Source organism: Ahaetulla prasina, chromosome 8 (assembly GCF_028640845.1).
Source record: "Ahaetulla prasina isolate Xishuangbanna chromosome 8, ASM2864084v1, whole genome shotgun sequence".
NCBI classification, from domain to species: domain Eukaryota; kingdom Metazoa; phylum Chordata; class Lepidosauria; order Squamata; family Colubridae; genus Ahaetulla; species Ahaetulla prasina.
The window spans coordinates 46,790,031-46,809,911 of record NC_080546.1 but is presented as its reverse complement, the minus strand read 5'-3'; the positions used below and the strand labels follow the sequence as shown (position 1 = coordinate 46,809,911).

General features: G+C 35.2%; 2 protein-coding genes across 5 annotated transcripts in view; one reads left to right on the top strand and one right to left on the bottom strand.

The window, feature by feature from the left end:
- Positions 1–1,003: 1,003 nt before the first annotated feature.
- On the top strand, positions 1,004–17,077 carry METTL14 (methyltransferase 14, N6-adenosine-methyltransferase subunit). 2 transcript variants are annotated; one of them, XM_058192781.1, is made up of 11 exons: positions 1,004–1,250; positions 1,671–1,759; positions 3,113–3,200; positions 4,642–4,833; positions 5,610–5,697; positions 7,082–7,172; positions 8,275–8,416; positions 9,385–9,477; positions 10,584–10,700; positions 14,264–14,474; positions 16,582–17,077. In XM_058192781.1, the coding sequence occupies exons 1-11, from the start codon at positions 1,185–1,187 to the stop codon at positions 16,884–16,886; spliced, it is 1,482 nt and encodes a 493-aa protein (XP_058048764.1). In that variant the 5' UTR covers positions 1,004–1,184; the 3' UTR covers positions 16,887–17,077. The 2 variants fall into 2 exon arrangements, with proteins under 2 accessions (XP_058048764.1, XP_058048765.1); XM_058192782.1 differs by having other exon boundaries at positions 1,011–1,250; positions 4,753–4,833.
- A 1,492-nt stretch (positions 17,078–18,569) lies between these two features.
- The window catches only part of SEC24D (SEC24 homolog D, COPII coat complex component), an 82,271-nt gene continuing 80,959 nt past the window's right edge, over positions 18,570–19,881 (bottom strand). For all 3 annotated transcript variants that reach the window (XM_058192778.1, XM_058192780.1, XM_058192779.1), the window contains exon 23: positions 18,570–19,772. In XM_058192778.1, coding sequence (XP_058048761.1) covers positions 19,632–19,772 — 141 coding nt within the window. In that variant the 3' untranslated portion in view covers positions 18,570–19,631. The remainder of the gene's footprint in view (positions 19,773–19,881) is intronic.

Genomic DNA, 19,881 nt, shown 5'->3' with positions numbered 1-19,881 from the left:
CTTTTCTCCAGCATGCAGTGCTTCCCTAATAAGTGCTAACTGCAAGTTAACAAACTCAGCTCTGTGATCTTAATTAGTTGATTAGTATCCTATCTTGCGCTGCCATCAGATATTGAAACCACCTTAATTTGTTAAATACTGGAGATTTTTGCTTCTTAACCAGCTGGCAGCCAGCATGCTAGGCAATCAGTTGGAATTAGCCTATTCCTCTCACTGTGCTTGCTCCATTGTGTTCCTGTGTACTCACTTGTAATCCATTCCTGTCCAATGAATATAGCAAATATGAATAGCCCAATAAGTGTGCCCTTCTTTTTGATTGTCAGTGACCTCCTTTGGACCCTGGAAATTCTACTTCTAAAGTACCTTCTTGTGCTCTCCTTTTAAAGCTATTAATCTTTCTGACAAATATCTCTTTTATTCTAACTATTACCTACAGAGCAGCTTAAGGTAATACTCATTTTTAGGACATCCAAAATTGTATTTTTTTCTTGCACAAGCTTGCTGAAATTGTTATAAATCATAGTTTATGCGGAGATATTTTATTTTTCAGAATATGTTTACTCTTCATTATTATTTTTCCTAATTTTTGCAACATGTAAATGAAAAATTTATTCACTGCAAGCTGAATGACGGAACAATGCAAACGCCTCAACCGTCAGAAATAAACTTAAAACAGGCGCAGTATAAATTTTGTGCGCAAAGCATCGGTACGGCATGCTAAGAATGTGCGATCCGTCCCCCTCCCTTCCGTGTTTAAATAAACATTTAACACTACCAGATATTTAGAGTCAAGTTTTTTTGAAAGCAGAATGATTAAGAGGCAGCTAGAACACAGCCGCAGAGAATACAGTATTAGCCTAGGCTACAATGTAGTCCATCCTCGTCTTGGAAAAACGAAAAACGCATGTTCCTTTTAAATAAATAAAATATTGTTCATAGTAGCTTCATTTGCAATAACCATTTGCAATATTTACATACTTCCAGGGAAGCATGACTACTTTCCGCAAACACGCAGAATCAGAACTTCCAGTCTTCCGCCAGAAAGCGCAGGAACGGCGTCGTCGTTGGGTTATGACGTTTCTAAATCTCCGCCTCTTGCTTCCGGTCGGCGATTCTGCATGCGTCGCGTGAATTGAGCGTCGGCGAGGCGGCGACTTCTCAGCGGACGGCTTCGGCGGAGGAGGATGAACAGCCGCTTGCAGGAGATCAGGGAGCGGCAGAAATTACGCCGGCAGCTTCTGGCTCAGCAGGTACCCTGCCGCCCGGTGACCGAGAGATCGTCCTTGGGAGGAGAGGCCGCTCGTGCGGGTTCCGTGGCTCAGGCTTAAAAGGAGGGCGGGGAAACGCCTCTCCGGAGGTCTATTAGTGCAGAGTTGTGATGTAAACAGAGTTTACATCACAACTCACAAGAGTTGTGATGTAAAGCAGAGTTGTGATGTAAAGCAGGGCTCTCCAACCTTGGCAACTTTAAGCCTGGAGGACTTCAACTTCAACTTCAATTCTGGGAGTTGAAGTCCTCCAGGCTTAAAGTTGCAAGGTTGGAGAGCCCTGATGTAAAGACCTACTGGGACTGCGTGGATATAGTAACCCTAACAGTATAATATGCTAATGGTTAGTAGAATATTGCCTCTGTAATCATCATCTGTTCCCTTTTCTTCTCCATATTCTAGCTGGGAGCTGAAAATGCTGATAGTATTGGTGCAGTACTAAACAGCAAGGATGAGCAAAGGGAAATTGCGGAAACAAGAGAAACATGCAGGTTTGCATCAAACTATTTTTTTTTAAATCAGGCAAACATCGCAGAGACAATTGAACTTCCTGCTAAGAAACTTTAGTTAATTTTGCTTGTTGTTATTTTAACCCAAATTGAGTTTTCAATTTTCAACCAAACATTTGAAAACAGATTCTATCCTAGAATGTGAGTATTTACTTTATTTGGTAAATTTGTGTCTCTTGTAAATGCTTAGTGATCTGATGATCTTATAATTTTATATAGCAATAGCACTTAGACTTATATACCGCTTCACAGTGCTTTATAGCCCTCTTAAGCGGTTTACAGAGTCAGCATATTGCCCCCAACAATCTGGGTCCTCAATAAAATATAAACCTATTTTGTGTATATCTAGCTAAATATTTAGTATATCTGTGATAAGGTTTTCTATAGGAATACCACTGTATCATCAGACATGCAATGAACAGTTATTCAGAAGAGAATTACAATAATTAATATCATTAATATATAACAACACAGAAGAAAAGATTAAGGTAAAGGTTAAGGTTCACCTTGCACATATGTGCTAGTCGTTGCCGAATCTAGGGGGCAGTGTTCATCTCCATTTCACTGTCCGAAGACATCTCCGTGGTCATGTGTCCAGCATGACATGCTAAAGGCACATGGAACACTGTTACTTTCCCACCAAAGGTGGTCCCTATTTTTGTACTTGCATTTTTTATGTGCTTTCAAACTGCTAGGTTGGCAGAAGCTGGGACAAGTAATGGGAGCTTACCCCATTACGCGGCACTAGGGATTCGAACTGCTGAACTGCCGACCTTTTGATCAACAAGCTCAGCGTCTTAGCCACTGAGCCACTGTCCAGCCAAAGATATAGAAATGATATAAAGGATTTAAAATATCATTTCTTTTCAGAGTTATGATTTCAATTCCTGAATGCCAATCGATTATTTTGAAATCTTTGTGAAATAAGGGAGAACCTTTTTCAGGACTGAGAGTTCTTTGAAGGAACTGCCTTACTTAAATCCTTTTTTATTTGCTAAAAGGCTACTGAATCCCAAAAGAATTCTTTTTATAGCAATAGCATTTAGGCTTATATAACACCCCATAGTGCTTTACAGCACTCTCCAGGCGCTTTATAATGTAGAAGCATTACTTACATATTACCCCCAACAATATGTGCTTTCATTTTACCAACCTTGGAAGAATGTAGAGTCCTTTCAAGATCGAACTCCAGTCTGTTGGCAGTTTTCCTACAATATTTTTATAAAAAATAGGGTGCTAAAGGCAATACAGCAAGGATCAGTACATCTTAAATTAACTTTTCACAGCATCTTATGAAATTTGTTTTAAACTAACATTCAATATTCATATTTCTAGGGCTGCTTATGATACATCTGCTCCAAATTCTAAACGTAGATATCCTGATGAGGGAGAAGCTGATGAAGAAGAAATAGAAGAATATAAAGTAAGAAAGTGACTTTAAAAAAGAAAAAAGACTAATTGTTTCATATTGAAACATATGACTTTAACACTTACATTAAAATATTTAAAAGTATTTTAACAATGCTTGTTTATAAACATTTTTATTTGTTTTCTCTTTAGAAAGGACAATATTTTTGAACCTTATAAATAGATATGATGTATTCTTTATAAGGAGCTAATAAAATGTATTGATTTATACATACGTACATACATGCATGCATAGAAAAAAATTAGCACCCCATTCACAATAGAGATTCTAGGATTCAATTACTGCAGGTTCGAGCCCGGCCCAAGGTTGACTCAGCCTTCCATCCTTTATAAGGTAGGTAAAATGAGGACCCAGATTGTTGGGGGGGCAATAAGTTGACTTTGTAAATATACAAATAGAATGAGACTATTGCCTTATACATTGTAAGCCGCCCTGAGTCTTCGGAGAAGGGCGGGGTATAAATGTAAACAAAAACAAAAAAAGGTTATTTAAATACAGGCAGTCCTTGACTTGCAACAGCTCATTTAGTCACCATTCAAAATTACAATAGCACTGAAAAAAGTGACTTATGACCGTTTTTCACATTTACTACCATTACAGCATCCCCGTGGTCCCATGATCGAAATTTAGATGCTTGGCAACTGACTCATCATGGTTGCAGTATCCCAGGGTCATGTGATCACCTTTTGCAAACTTCTTATAAGCAAAATCAATGTGGAAGCCAGATTCACATAACAACTGTGGTGTTAACTTCAGTGATTCACTTAAGAACTCTGGCAAGACAGGTTATAAAATGGGGAAAATTCATTTAATAGATGGCTCACTTAGCAACAGAAATGTTGGGCTCCATTGTGGTCGTAAGTTGAAGGCTACCTGTAATAGAACTATGAAGAAAAAACAAATACCAACCAGCTGTGGAACCAAATCACAAGAAGATGTCATCTCCTAAAATACATGAAGAGTTAGAAAGATCCACTTGCCTTCCAATATACTCTCCATGAGATCCAGTGTAGTATTGTGGCTGAGACATTGGATTGTCACTAGGGAAGCCCAGTCTCAGCTACAAAAGTTAAGCAGAGGACTTTAGGCTTGTTATTCTCACTCAGTACTGAGGAATTGTATGGATAAATAGAATGGTGTGTAACACATGATGCCTTGAGCTTCTGAAGAAAGGGCAGGGGATCAATCTAAATAAGTAAATAAATCCTTCGTAAGTAACAATAGTTACATGCATTATTAACTGACTTTGAAAGGCATATCTCTGATAGAGTGATTCATCCAAGATAAAAGATAAATGATATGAAAACATTTGGGTTTTTAAAATCATTTTAAATTTTATTTTTCTTGGTTAAACAGTGTTTTGGGGAAAATGTAATTGGTTCACTGACTGCTTTCCCAGACTTACACTGGGACTACTCATGATCTGCTGTTTCAGGGAGACAGTATTCATAGACAGCCATCTTCTTTCTTCATTAAGAAGCGGAATGCTAATGAGAAGAGAAACACCCTGTTTCTACACACATATAAAATGTGCTTTATTCCAAAGGATGAAGTGGAGCTTCAGCAAGATGAAGAGAATCTACCATACGAAGAAGAAATTTACAAAGATTCCAGTACTTTTCTTAAGGTAAATAGCTGTTATGATTTTTAAATGTTTTATGTTTTTATATTTACTTTATTGATTTGTATTATGTTACTTGCATTTTACATCTTATTTTTACATTCAGAGGTCTTTAGTTTTTATATGACCAAAGAGGGTTGAAAATACATTTACAGAATATTTCAGCTTTAATGTTCTACCTTCCACTTGAATGTTATCATTGAGATTTCTGGTTACACAAATTTAGGATTTGAATACTCTTTTAAGAGCAACAAAACTGATCACAGGCGCATCTATTTCAATGTAGCTAACTTAAACAATATTTCAGAGTTACCATCAATACAAGAGCGTCTGCCATACCAAATGATGTTTTGATGAAAATCGGAGAAAACATTTCACTCAAAAATAGCTGTTCCTCATTTGAGGCATTTATATGCTAAAGAAAAATATATTATCCTGAATATATAATTAATGCAGTCTTTGTTGAAAAAGGAGAAATGGAATATATTGTCCAGAGGTGGTTATTAAAATAAATGATTATATCAGCAGTCTGGAATAATAGCTAAGAGTCTAGGACAATGGTCTCCAACCTTGGCAACTTTAAGCCTGGAGGACTAACTCCCAGAATTCCCCAGCCAGCAAAGCCTGGGAGTTGAAGTCCTCCAGGCTTAAAGTTGCCAAGGTTGGAGACCCCTGGTCTAGGAGGAATGGATAACCATATGCAGGTGATAATATCAAATCAGTGTATCAGTGATATGCTTTATTTTGCTAATGTTTATTCTTAGGTGATTTTCTTCCTATAGGGGACACAGAGCTTAAATCCTCATAATGATTACTGTCAGCATTTTGTGGACACTGGACACAGACCTCAAAATTTCATCAGAGATGTGGGTATGTCAGAGGAATTTATAATAGAAGATTTCTTTGTACAGGCTGTAAGAGGCTTTATTTATTCTTAGAAAAGTATAGGCTTTCAATTTTCAATTCATAGATGTATTTGAACTATCAGTCAAATGAAAAGTAACAGTGCAGTTGGGAATTATGTTTAGACAAATGTGAGTAATAATTGGATTTTAACAGCTGTGATTATTGATTGCATGGTCGAAAGTCTCCTAGTTTTAGAAGAAAGGTCTGTTCCTGTAATATAGTGGCTATTGAATGCTTTTTAAAAAAAATAACTTATTTTTTTAAGTTTTCTCATATTTAATATGGAGGCATCAGTATAAAATTTAAAATTCAAGTTGGGAGCAGAAAATAATTATATTTCAGTACAATAGACCTTAACTTACAACCAGTCACTTAGTGACCAATTTGAGGTTACAATGCATCCTGAAAAAGCAAATTCAAAGTTCTAATATCCACCCCCATGGTCACATGACCACATTTTGGAGGCTTGGTTACTGGCCCACATTTATGGCCATTTGCAACACATATCATGTGATCACACTTTATTGGCAAAAATCGCCCCATAGCGAACAATGGATTTTCTTAATAACTGTGGTGTTAGCTTCACAACTGCAGCATTTGATTAACAGCCTTCACTCCAACAAAGTTGTAAACTTGTAAAATCAGGTCTGTTCACATGACCCACATTACAGCCATCATCACATTTGATTGACAATTTCATAAATTGAGGACTACTTATAATCAGTTCAAATAGCAACTTCTAAAAATAAAATAAACAATTTGTTTAAGGTGTTATTATAATCAAAATTCTTAATGAAAATTATATATAAAAATAAAAAGACAGTAAACACAGTTTACTATGTAAAGACAGTTAAGGATTTTAAATCTGCAAGTTGGAAGTATCAACAGTTGTTTGAGTTGTACGCAGTCAAAATAATACCAGTCATGCCATAAATAGTTTCAAATAAGTAAGATTAAATTAATACATAAAATAAGTAAGAGCTCTTATTACTCTTTAAAAATCCAGAGACACGGATTTTTGCATTGACACAAGTTAAATTCTGAAAACTAATATGAAGAATTTTATTTTATGTTACGTTGTCTATGCATTGCATTTCATAGTAATTTAAGCACATTGTGGAAAATAATAAATGGGTTTAGAAGATGTGCACTGAAATGGCTAGCACGCTGGATAAATATTCTTATCAGTGTTCTTACTAGTGTTCAGCTAAATTGCGCTGAGCTCAAATCATAATGAAAAGAAACAGCAGAGCTGTGATCTAAATCAAATATGTTAGGGTGCCTATTTTGTGACACATGTATTTGAAAGTTGTTTCTGTAGTATAACATATATGTGTTTTTCTCTTAGGTTTAGCAGATAGATTTGAAGAATATCCAAAACTCCGGGAACTCATCAGGCTGAAAGATGAGCTAATATCTAAATCTAACACCCCTCCAATGTAAATATTTCAAATAACTGGATTCTTTTGTCTAGACAGGCTTATCTTTAGTTGACTGCAAATTAAGATTTTTCTGTGAACACCTGTTGACAACGGGAATGTTTTAGATTGTATATATAAACTTCAAAATTATTAATCTATTTTCTTTGGTGTGCTTTCTTAATGAATTTTTGCTCTTGATCATTTTCTCAAATTTTCTTTTTTCTTCTGCTGTTTGTAAATATCTCATGTTCATAAGCTTTAGTTTGAAATGTGTAAATAACACACATTTACTACATCAATGGATTAAAATAATCATTTTCTTGGTGCAAGGGCTCCTTGTTAATAAATCAGGAATACATAACTTGTGGCACTCCCTCATTCTTTGGGATAAATGCTAATAGATAGAGAGATGTAGTTCAGCAATATCAATTACCCCACAGATAGATTACCATAGTCTAAACAACTTTCTTGATGTAAAGAGGCTTTACAAACCATTGGACTGTCTCCCATATTAAACAGCAAGGTTGCATTTCCATAGCTAGAATTTTTCTTGTGCACCCCTCATGCTTGGTTCCCATTTGTTTTGAAAGTTCCCAACTGTTTCAGAAAATATTTTATAGATGATAGGGCAGAAATGAAGCAGGAAGAATCTGTTAAACTAATGGATACTGTTTCAACAGTGATAGACTGCTAAATTATTGGATACAGCCCATTTAAATTAATTTTGGAAAGTGGGTTTTAAATTTACTTCGGTGCTTATTTCAGAAGTTGCTTATCCCAAATTAATTTTTAATTAGAATAGTAATTTTATAGCAATATTTGTAAATTTTAATAAGGTAATGGTAACCAGATTAGCTTTCAGAATTTAGTTTCTGAGTATTAACCTAAACAGTTATTAGATTTTACTTACAAATTATTCTACAAATGTGAATTGCTTTCTCAAAAAAAACTGCTTTTGTGCACAAAGTACTATGTGTGTTGCGTGTGTAACTAGCACATCTCAATCTAAGACAATTGCACAACTTATTTTAAATATCACAGTTGGAAAATGGACACTGTGAAATTGTCAAGCTAGAAGACTAATCAAATAATAATAATGTATTTCTCATTTGTATAATAGGTATTTACAAGCTGAACTGGAAGCTTTTGATCTTCGTGAACTCAAGTCTAAGTTTGATGTGATACTTTTAGAGCCACCATTGGAAGAATACTATAGAGAGACTGGCATTACTGCTAATGAGAAATGCTGGACATGGGATGATGTGAGTTTGCTATGGGAAAAAAAAACAAAAGAAAAATTAAGATAGTCTTGTTTTGTTACTGTTTTACATGAATTGGCTTTTGAAATACTTTTTATCTAGCTGCTTTTCAGATTTCCTGTGAATGCTCTTTCATCACCCATTTAAAATATGAAAAATAAGCAATACCTTCATTTTTAAAACCATGTATCATTAATAATTCTGTCATGTTAACATTTAGCTCACTTTAAAATTGCAGTTGCAGTAGGCTACTGTCTGCCATCATCTATTTCTAATTGGTAGATTTAGAAACGATTTATACAATATACAGTTATGAAGCAATAAAGTAAGAACTGTTGCATAAAAATAATATGAGCCATAAGAGTCCTTCACTTAGTGTTCTTAGAACAAAATGTGTAAACAAATAAACTTTGAATATTTGGTGGTAATTATAAGGAGACTTTTTTAAAAAATCAAGGTTTGCTAAATAACATGTGCCAGATAAATCGCTCTGTATGTTGTTACGGAGAACAATTAAGATAATAGGAAAGAAGCAATTAAAATTTTGCATTTGAAGTATTGGTTGAAATTCATAATAAAAACAACCTTGTAGCCTTTGATCATGAATTTCTTCTATTAAATCTTTGAATTTAATACGTTAAAACCACTGATCTTTAATAATTAGAAAAGTATTAAAGAAATAAGTTATAAAATTATTATTTCTGTATCTTTGCCTCTATAGAGCAATTTATGCACTATAGAGCGATTTATGATATCAAGCATGAATGTCTGCATGGTTGTATTTTCTTTGCCTTTATTTTTGGCACTTTGACAAGTCTAAAGATGTAGATAAAAACTGGTGTATTATTTAAGAAAGACCATTTATTTATTATATAATTTCTTCAGTGCTTTCCCAGAAGTGCAGGGAGTTTGCTGCGCTCTGCTTTGCAAATGGTTTTGCTTAAACATTATACATTTTCCACTTTTTGCAGATTATGAAGCTGGACATAGAAGAAATTGCTGCCCCACGATCATTTGTCTTTCTTTGGTGTGGTTCTGGTGAGGGCCTGGATCTCGGCAGGGTGGTAAGATGATGTAATTCTTTGTCATTGAAACTGATAATAACAACTGATTCAATGAAGCTTTCAGATAAGGCCAGATATTAAAAAATATCTGTCTAGAGTCTCTGACTAAGAATCAACTACAGGAAGTCTTGAAAGCAAAGTCCTACAAATATTTGTAGGGTCCATTTTTGTCCCTGTGGATTTTATTCCACTAATCATTGCTGACTATAGTGGGTGGGGCTCATCTGTTTCAAGGATTGTTGAGTCAGCACTTTCTGAGGTCATGTGGCCAGGATAATGTCATGGAATGCTGTTACCTTCCCATTGAAGTGGTACCTATTTATCTACTTGCATTTGCATGCTTTTGAACCAGGTTAGCAGGAGCTAGGGTGAGGACAGGTGCTCACCCCATCACATAATGTACGGATCTGAAACCTGGGCTGTTGGCTTTCCAGCTGACAAGCCCAGCATCTTAACTGCTGAGCCATCGCACCAACTTCTGTACATTACATCCATCCATATATGCATGCATATATACATATATACATAAAATTGTGCCATCAATATGTTTAATGCCATAGGTAATAATGTATAAATCACCCGTATGAGGTGATCTAAAACATATTTTAAAAATGTTGAAGGGATTCAAATAAATATATACTATAATGGAGACATTGCTTGAAAACCTGTTAATTGCTTGAAGTTTAGCAATCTGGTCTCTAGGAAAATTACAGAAGAAATCAGGTTTTTCTTTTTAAAAAATTGAATTAATAAGTTGGACTATATCCAGAGTTAAGCCTACTTAGTTGGTTAACAATAGTGGAGCTTCAACCTCTCTGTACTTGTATTTCAGTCCTCCTGTAAAAGAGGATCACAGTTCCTACTGAAGGAGATAGGCTATAGTTCAGAAAAAAGGGGATCTTGTATTGAGCCCAGAGGAGCATTAGTGACGCACTACCCCATTCAATAGGATCTGCCAACATTCTCTTCAGGAAAAGTTAATGAAAAATGAAAAGAAGGAATTTGTTTTCAGCAGCCTTGTTACCTTTGTCTAAATTTGTCTCCAATGCATTGTTCTTGTTCTTTGCTGTATTGTACAAAAATTCTGTTTTGTTGGACTCTGGTAGTGTTTGCGCAAATGGGGATACAGAAGATGTGAAGATATATGTTGGATTAAAACAAATAAAAATAATCCTGGGAAGACCAAGACGCTGGATCCCAAAGCTGTTTTTCAAAGAACGAAGGTATATCTTTGAATTTCTCTTTGGCTTCTCCCTGTGTTATGTCAGTGGATGCTTTTTAAGTGCTCTGTTGCTGTTGATGGTAATTTTAGTTTTACGAAAATACTTGCAGAATAAGTGGCTTCACTTACTACTTAAAAATGTGTTTACAAATGAAAGACATGATGCAGTATTGAACTTCTGTCTACAACGTGAAACTCTGGAAAATTCTGGGAAACACTTATTCACTTATTTTATTGAAATGCAAATCAAAGTATCATGGAAAAATTAGTCTTTTTTTCACCTTTCAGAGAGATGATGGAAGAGGTGTAGCATATCGTTTATAATTCTCTTTTTGCTGAACAGTTGCTGTAATTAGGAGTTCAACGTTGGTAGCTTTCATTTTGTTCTATGTTGAGATGTAAATTAAATGGAGGCAAGGGAGAATTCATCTGATTTTCTCTAGAATAACATGGGGCTGTGTTAACTTCTTCCCAGTATTCAGTACTTTAGCAATATTTAGACCCTTACCTATTGCTTTGACAACTATACTTATTGCTTGAGCAATTGTTTTGTAAGAATAGCAGATTTTGAGATATTTCTATATGTTTGACAGAAATTCATGAATCTTCCTCACTCTTTATCTAACCATGGACCATAAAATAAATACAGATAGTCCTTGTCATACGACCATTTGTTTAGCAAATGTTTGAAGTTACAACAGTGCTAAAAATGTGACTTCTTACTGGTTCTCACATGTATGTACTTTTTCCGAAGTCATATGATCAACATTTGATTGCAAACTCAAGCTCCTCCCACCTATCTTTCCCATCACTGCCTTTTTGGTGATGGCTTCCCAGGGCAATAGTGGCTGACTTGAGCCTGCTGAAGGCCCAGAGCTTCTACTTCAAACTAAGCACTGCTGGCATTGCCAAGTGCTGCCAAGGAGTGTCACTATGCAGGGTGGCCAAAAGGGCAGAGATGGTGGGGAGAGAGGTGGATGAAGGAAGTGCTTCTGCACTTATTAATTGCAGGCAGCAGCTAAATGCTCAAATTTTGATTCTGTGGACATGAGGGTGTTGCAATGACTGTAACTTTGGAGACTGGACATAAGTAGCATTTGTTCAGTGCTGGTGTAACTACAAACAGTTGCTGATCAAATTGTCTTTAAGTAACCTATATTTACTAATACAAAACCTATATTTGTGTGTGCTTTTTTATTCTGCCTATTTCTAAAGTGTTTTCAAACTATTTCTTATCACAACATTTAATACAAAATTATGAGTATTATTTAAAATTTGTATGTACCTTGTGCTATAATAATTCATAAACACAAACCTGGTCAGGTATGTTTAGCACAAAATGCTTGAGCATTAACAAAGTGGATGGAAGAGTGAATTGATCTTTACCCTAATGAAATCCCAATGTTAGACATTCATCTAAGTTCCTATTTGCACTTTTTGGGGGACTGCTTGTGTGAAATCACAATTCCACTTGGCAGAACACATATAGTCATGCAGCTGGTAACTTCATTTGAGACTTGTTTACTATTGTCAGTTTTCTGAATGCTAGTGCTAATGTTTATAGAATTATTTGGACAATGTAAATATTCATTGTGTGGATTCATGGCTAAGGCAGTAAGTATGCCAGCTCTCAGTGGCTAAATGTCAGCCATTTGTGGGGAGGATTAAGATGGCAAGTGGGCTGTGGACCATGATTGTGAGAAGACTGCAGTAAGTGATGATCCACAACCACACTTAGAAAATCACTGCCCTAGAAAATAGTTTCAGGGGGCTATTTGGGTATCTTCCTCAAGACTGTTCTAAACTGTCTCCTAAAATACCTCTTCCCTAGAGGAAAAAAGAAAAATTAGGTTCCTGAAATACTCAGTATCATTTTTGGTAATAGTAAATTCTATGTCACTAAATAAAATTTAACATTTTTAAACATATCATCATTCTCATAGAAATTTAAAAAAGTATTCCATAGTGTCTTAAAATTAGTTGTTACTTTTATGGTTTTTTAGAGACTGCAACTCTCAAAACATAAAGAAAAAGTAATCACTAGGTATTTATGTGCTGTATTCTTTTTTTCCTAATCAGTTACTTCCACAATGGTTTAGTCTTTTTTTAAAATTAAGGTCTAGAAATATTAGCACTGACATACAGTATCAACGTTCTTCAAATTGGTGAATCCAAATGTATTACCATGATGTTTAGGGATTATGGGAATTGAAGTTCAATCCATCTGGAAGTTGCCAGGTGAGAAAAAGTTGGCTTAAGACTGCATCTTGCCTAATCCAAGTAGTGTTGCTTGCCAGAGATAGTAAAAGTGAACTGTTTTCTATATCTGAAGGGACATCTTCCCTTCCCTGGTTTTTCAGAATTTGCAGTTTACACAGCTTTTGGGACAGTTCTGGAAATTATTATTCATCTTTACTCATAATTTTGTAAAAACCATCTGGTGACTTCTGTAAAGCAGCATTTAATAATTTGTGGAAAATTGCCCTTTTGGATCATTCTTCTGAAACAAGATGAATCTATCCATTCCAAAGGTAACTGTAGACTTCCCACAGAGGCCTCTTATATAATTGCATTCCAATATCATCTTTAAAAAGAAGATATACAATGTCATTGTCTGTTTCCTTTCCCTTTTTTGGGTGGGGGGAGGAGGTGTTAAAACCAGTTTGTTCAAACTTCATGTTGTATCCATGTTGTGTTCTATAAAACACGATCATACTTCTAGGGATGTTTTAGACTCTGAATGTTTACTTCCCTTAAATTATGATTTATGAATATATACAAGGAATATGCAGAGCTTTGAAAATAATTTTCAAAAGCCTATTTGCAAATCAGTATATCAGCATGGAACTGTATTGAATAAGATGGATTTGAAGTAGCTCATAAAACATTTTGCAGATTTAGTGTGTTTTCTATTGCTTCTGGAGTTGTTAGAGATAATATATACTACACTGAAATTTACACACACACACACACACACACACACACACAATGCCCAGTATGGGTTGAGTAATATGATGGGTTCTTTGACAGATGTGAGTAATTTGATCAATAAAATTTATCATAGCATTTAACTCAGCTCTATTCAGGGCAATATTTGGGTGGTAAAACAAGCATTACTTTGGGTCAATCATTTTCTTTTAACCTACCACATAGGTTTGTGGTTGTGGGGAAAAATTGTAGAAATGCGGTGTATACTTTCTTGAGCTTTGGAGAAAAGGCAAAATATATATCTACCGTAATAACATCAATGTAATGTCGTTCATTGTAGACTCTTTCTTACCTTGCAGTGTGGCATTACTGATTTTATAGCAAATATTTTTATTTCAGAACATTTTTCTAGGGTGATACTTTTCAGATAGGGATTTTCTTGTTCTTACTGCTGCTTAATGATTTTAATTGTTTTAGTATTTTATGGAGGTGTAAGACAGCCATAGAACATCTTGGTCCCTGATGATTTTTGATGAATTATGTAAATGAACTTAGAAAAAAGTCACATTCTCTTTTAATTTCTCTTATCCCTCCCATCTTTTTTGATATAAAAGAAAAAAAATGTTTTCTCTTTAGGAACATTGCCTTATGGGCATTAAAGGAACTGTCCGCCGTAGTACAGATGGGGATTTTATCCATGCTAATGTTGACATTGATTTAATTATCACAGAAGAGCCAGAAATTGGTAACATAGAAAAACCTGTGGAAATATTTCACATTATTGAACATTTTTGTCTTGGAAGAAGGCGGCTTCATCTTTTTGGACGTGACAGCACCATTCGTCCAGGTTAAATCTTGCTTTATACTAAATCGTTTCAAAAACTTTATAGTAAATATGAAAATGTCATAAAATTAATTTGTGTTCTTTAGAAAAATGTAGATTTTAGAGGAGTAGTTATGGCTTCCAGTACAATATAGTGGTCCAGTTGAACATAAAGGACAACTTTACCAAGCTCATTTTCTTACTAAATGACTGTAGACATAATGAGGATATATGCATTCAACAGACAGGCACAATTTTTTTTTAATTTTTATTTTTTGCTCAGAATGGTTGCTGAGTGTTCTAAACGTGCTAGATTTTTGCTCTATCCTCAACTGTGTCATTTCATATAGTAGTAGCTTAGGCAAACAAAACTAATTTCCTATTTGTATATTACAGTATTTAGATCTTAAGGCAGAAATATGGATATGAAATTGACATCTAAATTGAAATAAACATGAAAGGCAGAAATAAATGTATCACTTCTGGATGTGATACCTGATTTTCAATAATTTTGTTAATAATTAGTGATTATTCCAGGGGTGAAATCTAAAAATTTTCTCTATCGTTTCTGTGGGCGTGGCTTAATTGGTGGGCGTGGCTTGGTGGTCAGGTGACCGGGTGGGTATGGCCAATAACAATAAATAAAAATAATAAAGTACACAAAACAATAAGAGGTACCAAAAACCAACTTCCACACTTTACACACATACAACACAACACAACTGATTCACGCACAATGTAAAAGCAGCTGCACTTCACCCAAAATGGCCCCTGCAACAAGCAGGAACCTCACACAGCCACAAAAAGCTCAAAAACCAACTTTCACCCTTTGCACACACACAACACAACTGACTCACTCACACACACAAAATGCCACATAGTGTTATGTGAGATTTTGTGAGTTTGTGTAGTTAGAGTAAAACACTACAGAAACACACCAAATCTCAGAAAGCTGCACAAATATTTTATCTTATTATTTTATTTTATTTATATTTTTAGATAAAAGCAGCTAAATTTAAAACTTCCTTAACTTTAAATAGCTGTCTAAAAAAAACTCCTTTAAAAAAACCCAATTAACTATTTTTTAAAGCTTCCCCACCCCCAGTTACTTACCCAATTGGAGGCAGGCAGATTTAGTTACTCACCAATGAGATGGATTACAGGCAGGCAGATTCAGTTGCTAGCTGATGCAATTGATTGCAGCAGCCAAAGCAAGGCTTAGCAAGCTCGAAACAAGCAGCAATTAAGCGAGTGGGGGTGGGGTGATGGGCGGGGGCTGTTGTAAGAGGTTGTAAAAAAATGATTTTAAAAGCCTGTGATGATCAGGCAACTGGGATCACCAGAGGAAAAAAAGCTTTTAAAAGTCTCCTCTGGCGATCCCATCTGAAGTTGTCTGATCGCCAGAACCTTTTAAAAGGATTGTTTTAACAACCTCTTCGGCCAAAGAGTTTTTAGAAAACATGTTTTTTAAAGGTTCTGGCGATCAGGCAACTCAGCTGGGATCGCCAGAGGAGCCTTTTAAAAGCTTTTTTTTTTACAAACTCTTCAGCCGAAGAGGTTTGTTAAAAAAAAACTTTTAAAGGGTTCTGATGATCCCAGCTGAGCCACGTGATCATCAAAGGCTTTTTTTTTTTTTACTTTTAAAAGCATTTTTTCGGCTGAAGAAAAAATGCTTTTAAAAGTAAAAAATAAAACTCTGATGATAGCGCAGCTCGGCAGGGGGCGGGGCCAGGGATTTTTGCTACCAGTTCTCCGAACCACCCACCACCATTGCTACCAGATCAGGCGATCTCGTCCGAACCGGAAGCATTTCACCCCTGGATTATTCTATCTGTTTTTAAGATGTCTTACTAGAAAGCTAAAGAAGGGAATGTCTCATATCATTGAAATACTGTCCTAGTGGATTAATTTTAAGCATCTGTAGTTTTTAAAAATGACATTCAGCTACATCATGTATTTATTGCTAATTCTCCTTGCTCTTATTTTATGGGAATAGTTGCTTCTGCTCCTTCTTTGACAATACAAAATATGCTAAATTTAAGTAGTATTAAAGAACCAATCAGGAAAGGATTAAGGGGTACAATTTTGTATGTGGCTCACTCTTCCCTTTTGTTCCCTCTCCTCCCCTTAGGCTGGTTAACTGTTGGACCCACACTCACAAATAGTAACTTCAATGCCGAAACATATACATCATATTTCACAGCTCCCAACTCCCACCTGACTGGTTGTACAGAAGAGATTGAGAGACTCAGACCGAAATCACCACCACCAAAGGATCGAGGAGGTGGTGCACCGAGGGGTGGAGGAAGAGGCGGGACTTCAGCTGGTCGAGGAGAAAGAGGCAGAGAGAGAAACCGAACTAATTTCAGGGGGGAAAGAGGTGGATTCAGAGGGGGACGGGGAGGTACTCACCGAGGGGGCTTTCCCCCTCGCTGAGCATTGAGAATCTTCATCTTTTTTCCTGCCTTTATCCTATTGAGTTTTTGCTTAAAAATACAGTCTTATTTCTCCAGTTACCTTTATTAGCAGCTCACTCTAAATCTGCTCACCAAAATATTTTTGTACCTATTATGAACCAGTCTTGTATAATAATCCAGATCTTACAATAAAGTACATTTACAGTGGAATTCTCTGAATTTGGTTGTTTTGTTGCAGTTGTTTCATTACCTCACTGGTAGCATCATGAGTATATAGCAAGCACATTTACTATAAGAATTTATTTTGCGCAATAGCTTTAGTTTTAATTTTAAGCAATCATGTTTTTTTTATTTTCCAATATTTTTTAAAAAACTCTCTTGATTGGCTATTAATCATTCTAGGACAAATTTCTAGGACAAAGTAACTCTGTTACTTTTCAGGTGATTGAATTATATATTTTTTTTAATTTTATTTATTTATTTATTTATTTATTTATTTGCATTTATATCCCGCTCTTCTCTGAAGACTCAGGGCAGCTTACACTGTGTTAAGCAATAGTTTTCATCCTATTTGTATATTTATATACAAAGTCAACTTATTGCCCCCAACAATCTGGTCCTCATTTTACCTACCTTATAAAGGATGGAAGGCTGAGTCAACCTTGGGCCTGGTGGGACTAGAACCTGCAGTAATTGCAAGCAGCTGTGTTAATAACAGACTATCTTAGCAGTCTGAGCCACAGAGGGCCCTTTAAATTGCAATTTAGGTTTCAATAATAGAAAATTGGTGCTATTAAGAGAAATCTCAAATATATATATTAGTCTCATAATTAGTAATATTCTAAAACCACAGAAAATGCAAAAAAACAACACAGAGACAGACATATGTATGTATGTGTAAATCAGATCAATTTCAGTAACGTTATTAACAGAACATAGGTTTTTTTAAAAAAAAAAACGGGACTTTTAAGTAAAGTACTTTTGTTTTGAAATGGATACTATACTGTAATGCTATATAGCTTGTTGTCCAAGAAACTTATGATACAAAACCACAAACCTAGATGTGAGATAGATTAAAAAAAATTAAAATCCTTTTAAGCCAGAATTTTAGTCATGATTGAAAGCCCATCCTAATAGATACCCAATATTAAGCTGAAAATCAATCAGGGACATATGGCACCACCAGGTAATCCTTGACTGATGACTACAATTAAGCCGAAAATTTCCATTGCTAAGCAAGATAGCTGTTATGTGAGTTTTGCCCCTTTTACAACCTTTCTTGCCACAGTTGCCAAGGGAATCAAGTTAGTAACATAGTTGTTACATGGTTCTGGCTTCCCCACTGATTACGCTTGTCAGAAAGTTGCAAAAGATTACATGACCCCCCAGACACTGCAACAGTCATAAATACATGTCAATTGCCAAACATCTGAATTTTGATCACATGATCAGAGGAATGCTACAATGGCGGTGTGTAAGTGTAACTAAAAACAGTGTAAGTCACTTTTCAGTGTCATAACTTCCAACAGTCATTAAACAAATGATTGTAAATCAAACTATATAATGGCTTAATAAAATGTGAGCCCAGCCATTAATCTCCAGATCATGTGATTCCCAATCTGACGGTGTAAAACCTGAAAAAAACATGGTCTTATAATTCTAAAGCCGTTCAAAGAGTTATATATAAACATGCGGATTTAGTCAAATAAAGAACTTTTATTTTAGGAATAAAGTTAACAACAGCATCTTTCAAGTAATAGAACATTTTCCAGGTCTGGGAAGTTAATATGTTGAACAGGTTTAAAAGTTTAAATGTTAATTTACTGCAATAATTATCCTTTAGGTAAATTCCAGTAATAGCAATTGCTACTTTGCTTTTTGCAAGGCATTAAATTTTGCTTTGTCCTAAAAACTATTCCAAATTCCTTAATACTGTCTCATAGAGAAAGTGTTACAATTCGTTGTTTTGACTCATTTACAGTAATGGGAGTTTGGAGTATGTTAAACAAATCTTTGGCGGAAAGGCCATGTGAATATGTTGAGATTGCATCTGGACGTGGTCAACAAAAAAAAATATTTTTTTTGTCCTAAATACAAATTGCATGTAAAAGAATTAAATCCCGCCCCTCCAAATGACTTCATTCCTCATTCCCCTTATTAACCCAAGAAATAGTTGTTTTTAAAATATTTACAAAATCAACAGGTGATTGGGAGGCACAGATAGGCCAGTGGAGAGCCACAATTTCCATGGCCCCAGTCTTTGGATGTTTTGCTGGGGCTGAATAGTCCACTATTTTGAACTATGTCACCATACCACAGCACACAAAATAATAAAAAGCAAAAGAACATTAAATTAAATGTAAGCTAGGAGAAAAAAAAGTTATTAGGTCAAAATGTACAGTAAAAAGGATCAAAAACTATATGAGTAATACAATTCATATATAACAGGGCTTAATGATTTGCAGTTTATTAAAATGTGTGAAATGAAAATTGCATGTTTTACACAGATTCCAGGATTTCAAACTTTGCCATTAGAAAACTTCCTTTTAAAGAAGGATAAAGGCTCTCCCATAGGAGTTATACCTGAGCAAATATTTGCCTAGTTTACATAATTATAGATGGCTACATTATTATGAAACAAAGCACTAATCTACAAAATTAGAAACTGTACAATAAGGTAGCAATATAAAGCACCTTGTGATGGTGGTTGGCCGTTCTTGAATAGGTTCCGAACAAATGCACAAAGAACAAACATCAAAATCCATTAGTTGAGAAGCTGACATATTTCTTTATGAACGCAACATAAGAAGTCCACATAAGAAGCTCCTCCGTAGATGTTCTTGTCTTCAATCAAAAACTGCTTGAAAACCATCTCTGTTTGCTCTCGTTGCTTCACAATCAGAATCTTAAAAAAATAGTTTAAGAATGAACGAAATGTACAAATGCTGCTTTGAGTCTTATTTCTCAGCTTAATTAAAGAGCAAAAATGTTAAGGTTATTAAAATGTTTTCAAA

Bases quoted from the DNA above. Each gene is read 5' to 3' on its own strand.
- METTL14 (XM_058192781.1), top strand. From the start codon at position 1,185: ATGAACAGCCGCTTGCAGGAGATCAGGGAGCGGCAGAAATTACGCCGG. The intron at 1,251-1,670 runs GTACCCTGCCGC...TCCATATTCTAG, and splicing joins GGCAGCTTCTGGCTCAGCAG to CTGGGAGCTGAAAATGCTGA. The intron at 14,475-16,581 runs GTTAAATCTTGC...TCCTCCCCTTAG, and splicing joins TGACAGCACCATTCGTCCAG to GCTGGTTAACTGTTGGACCC.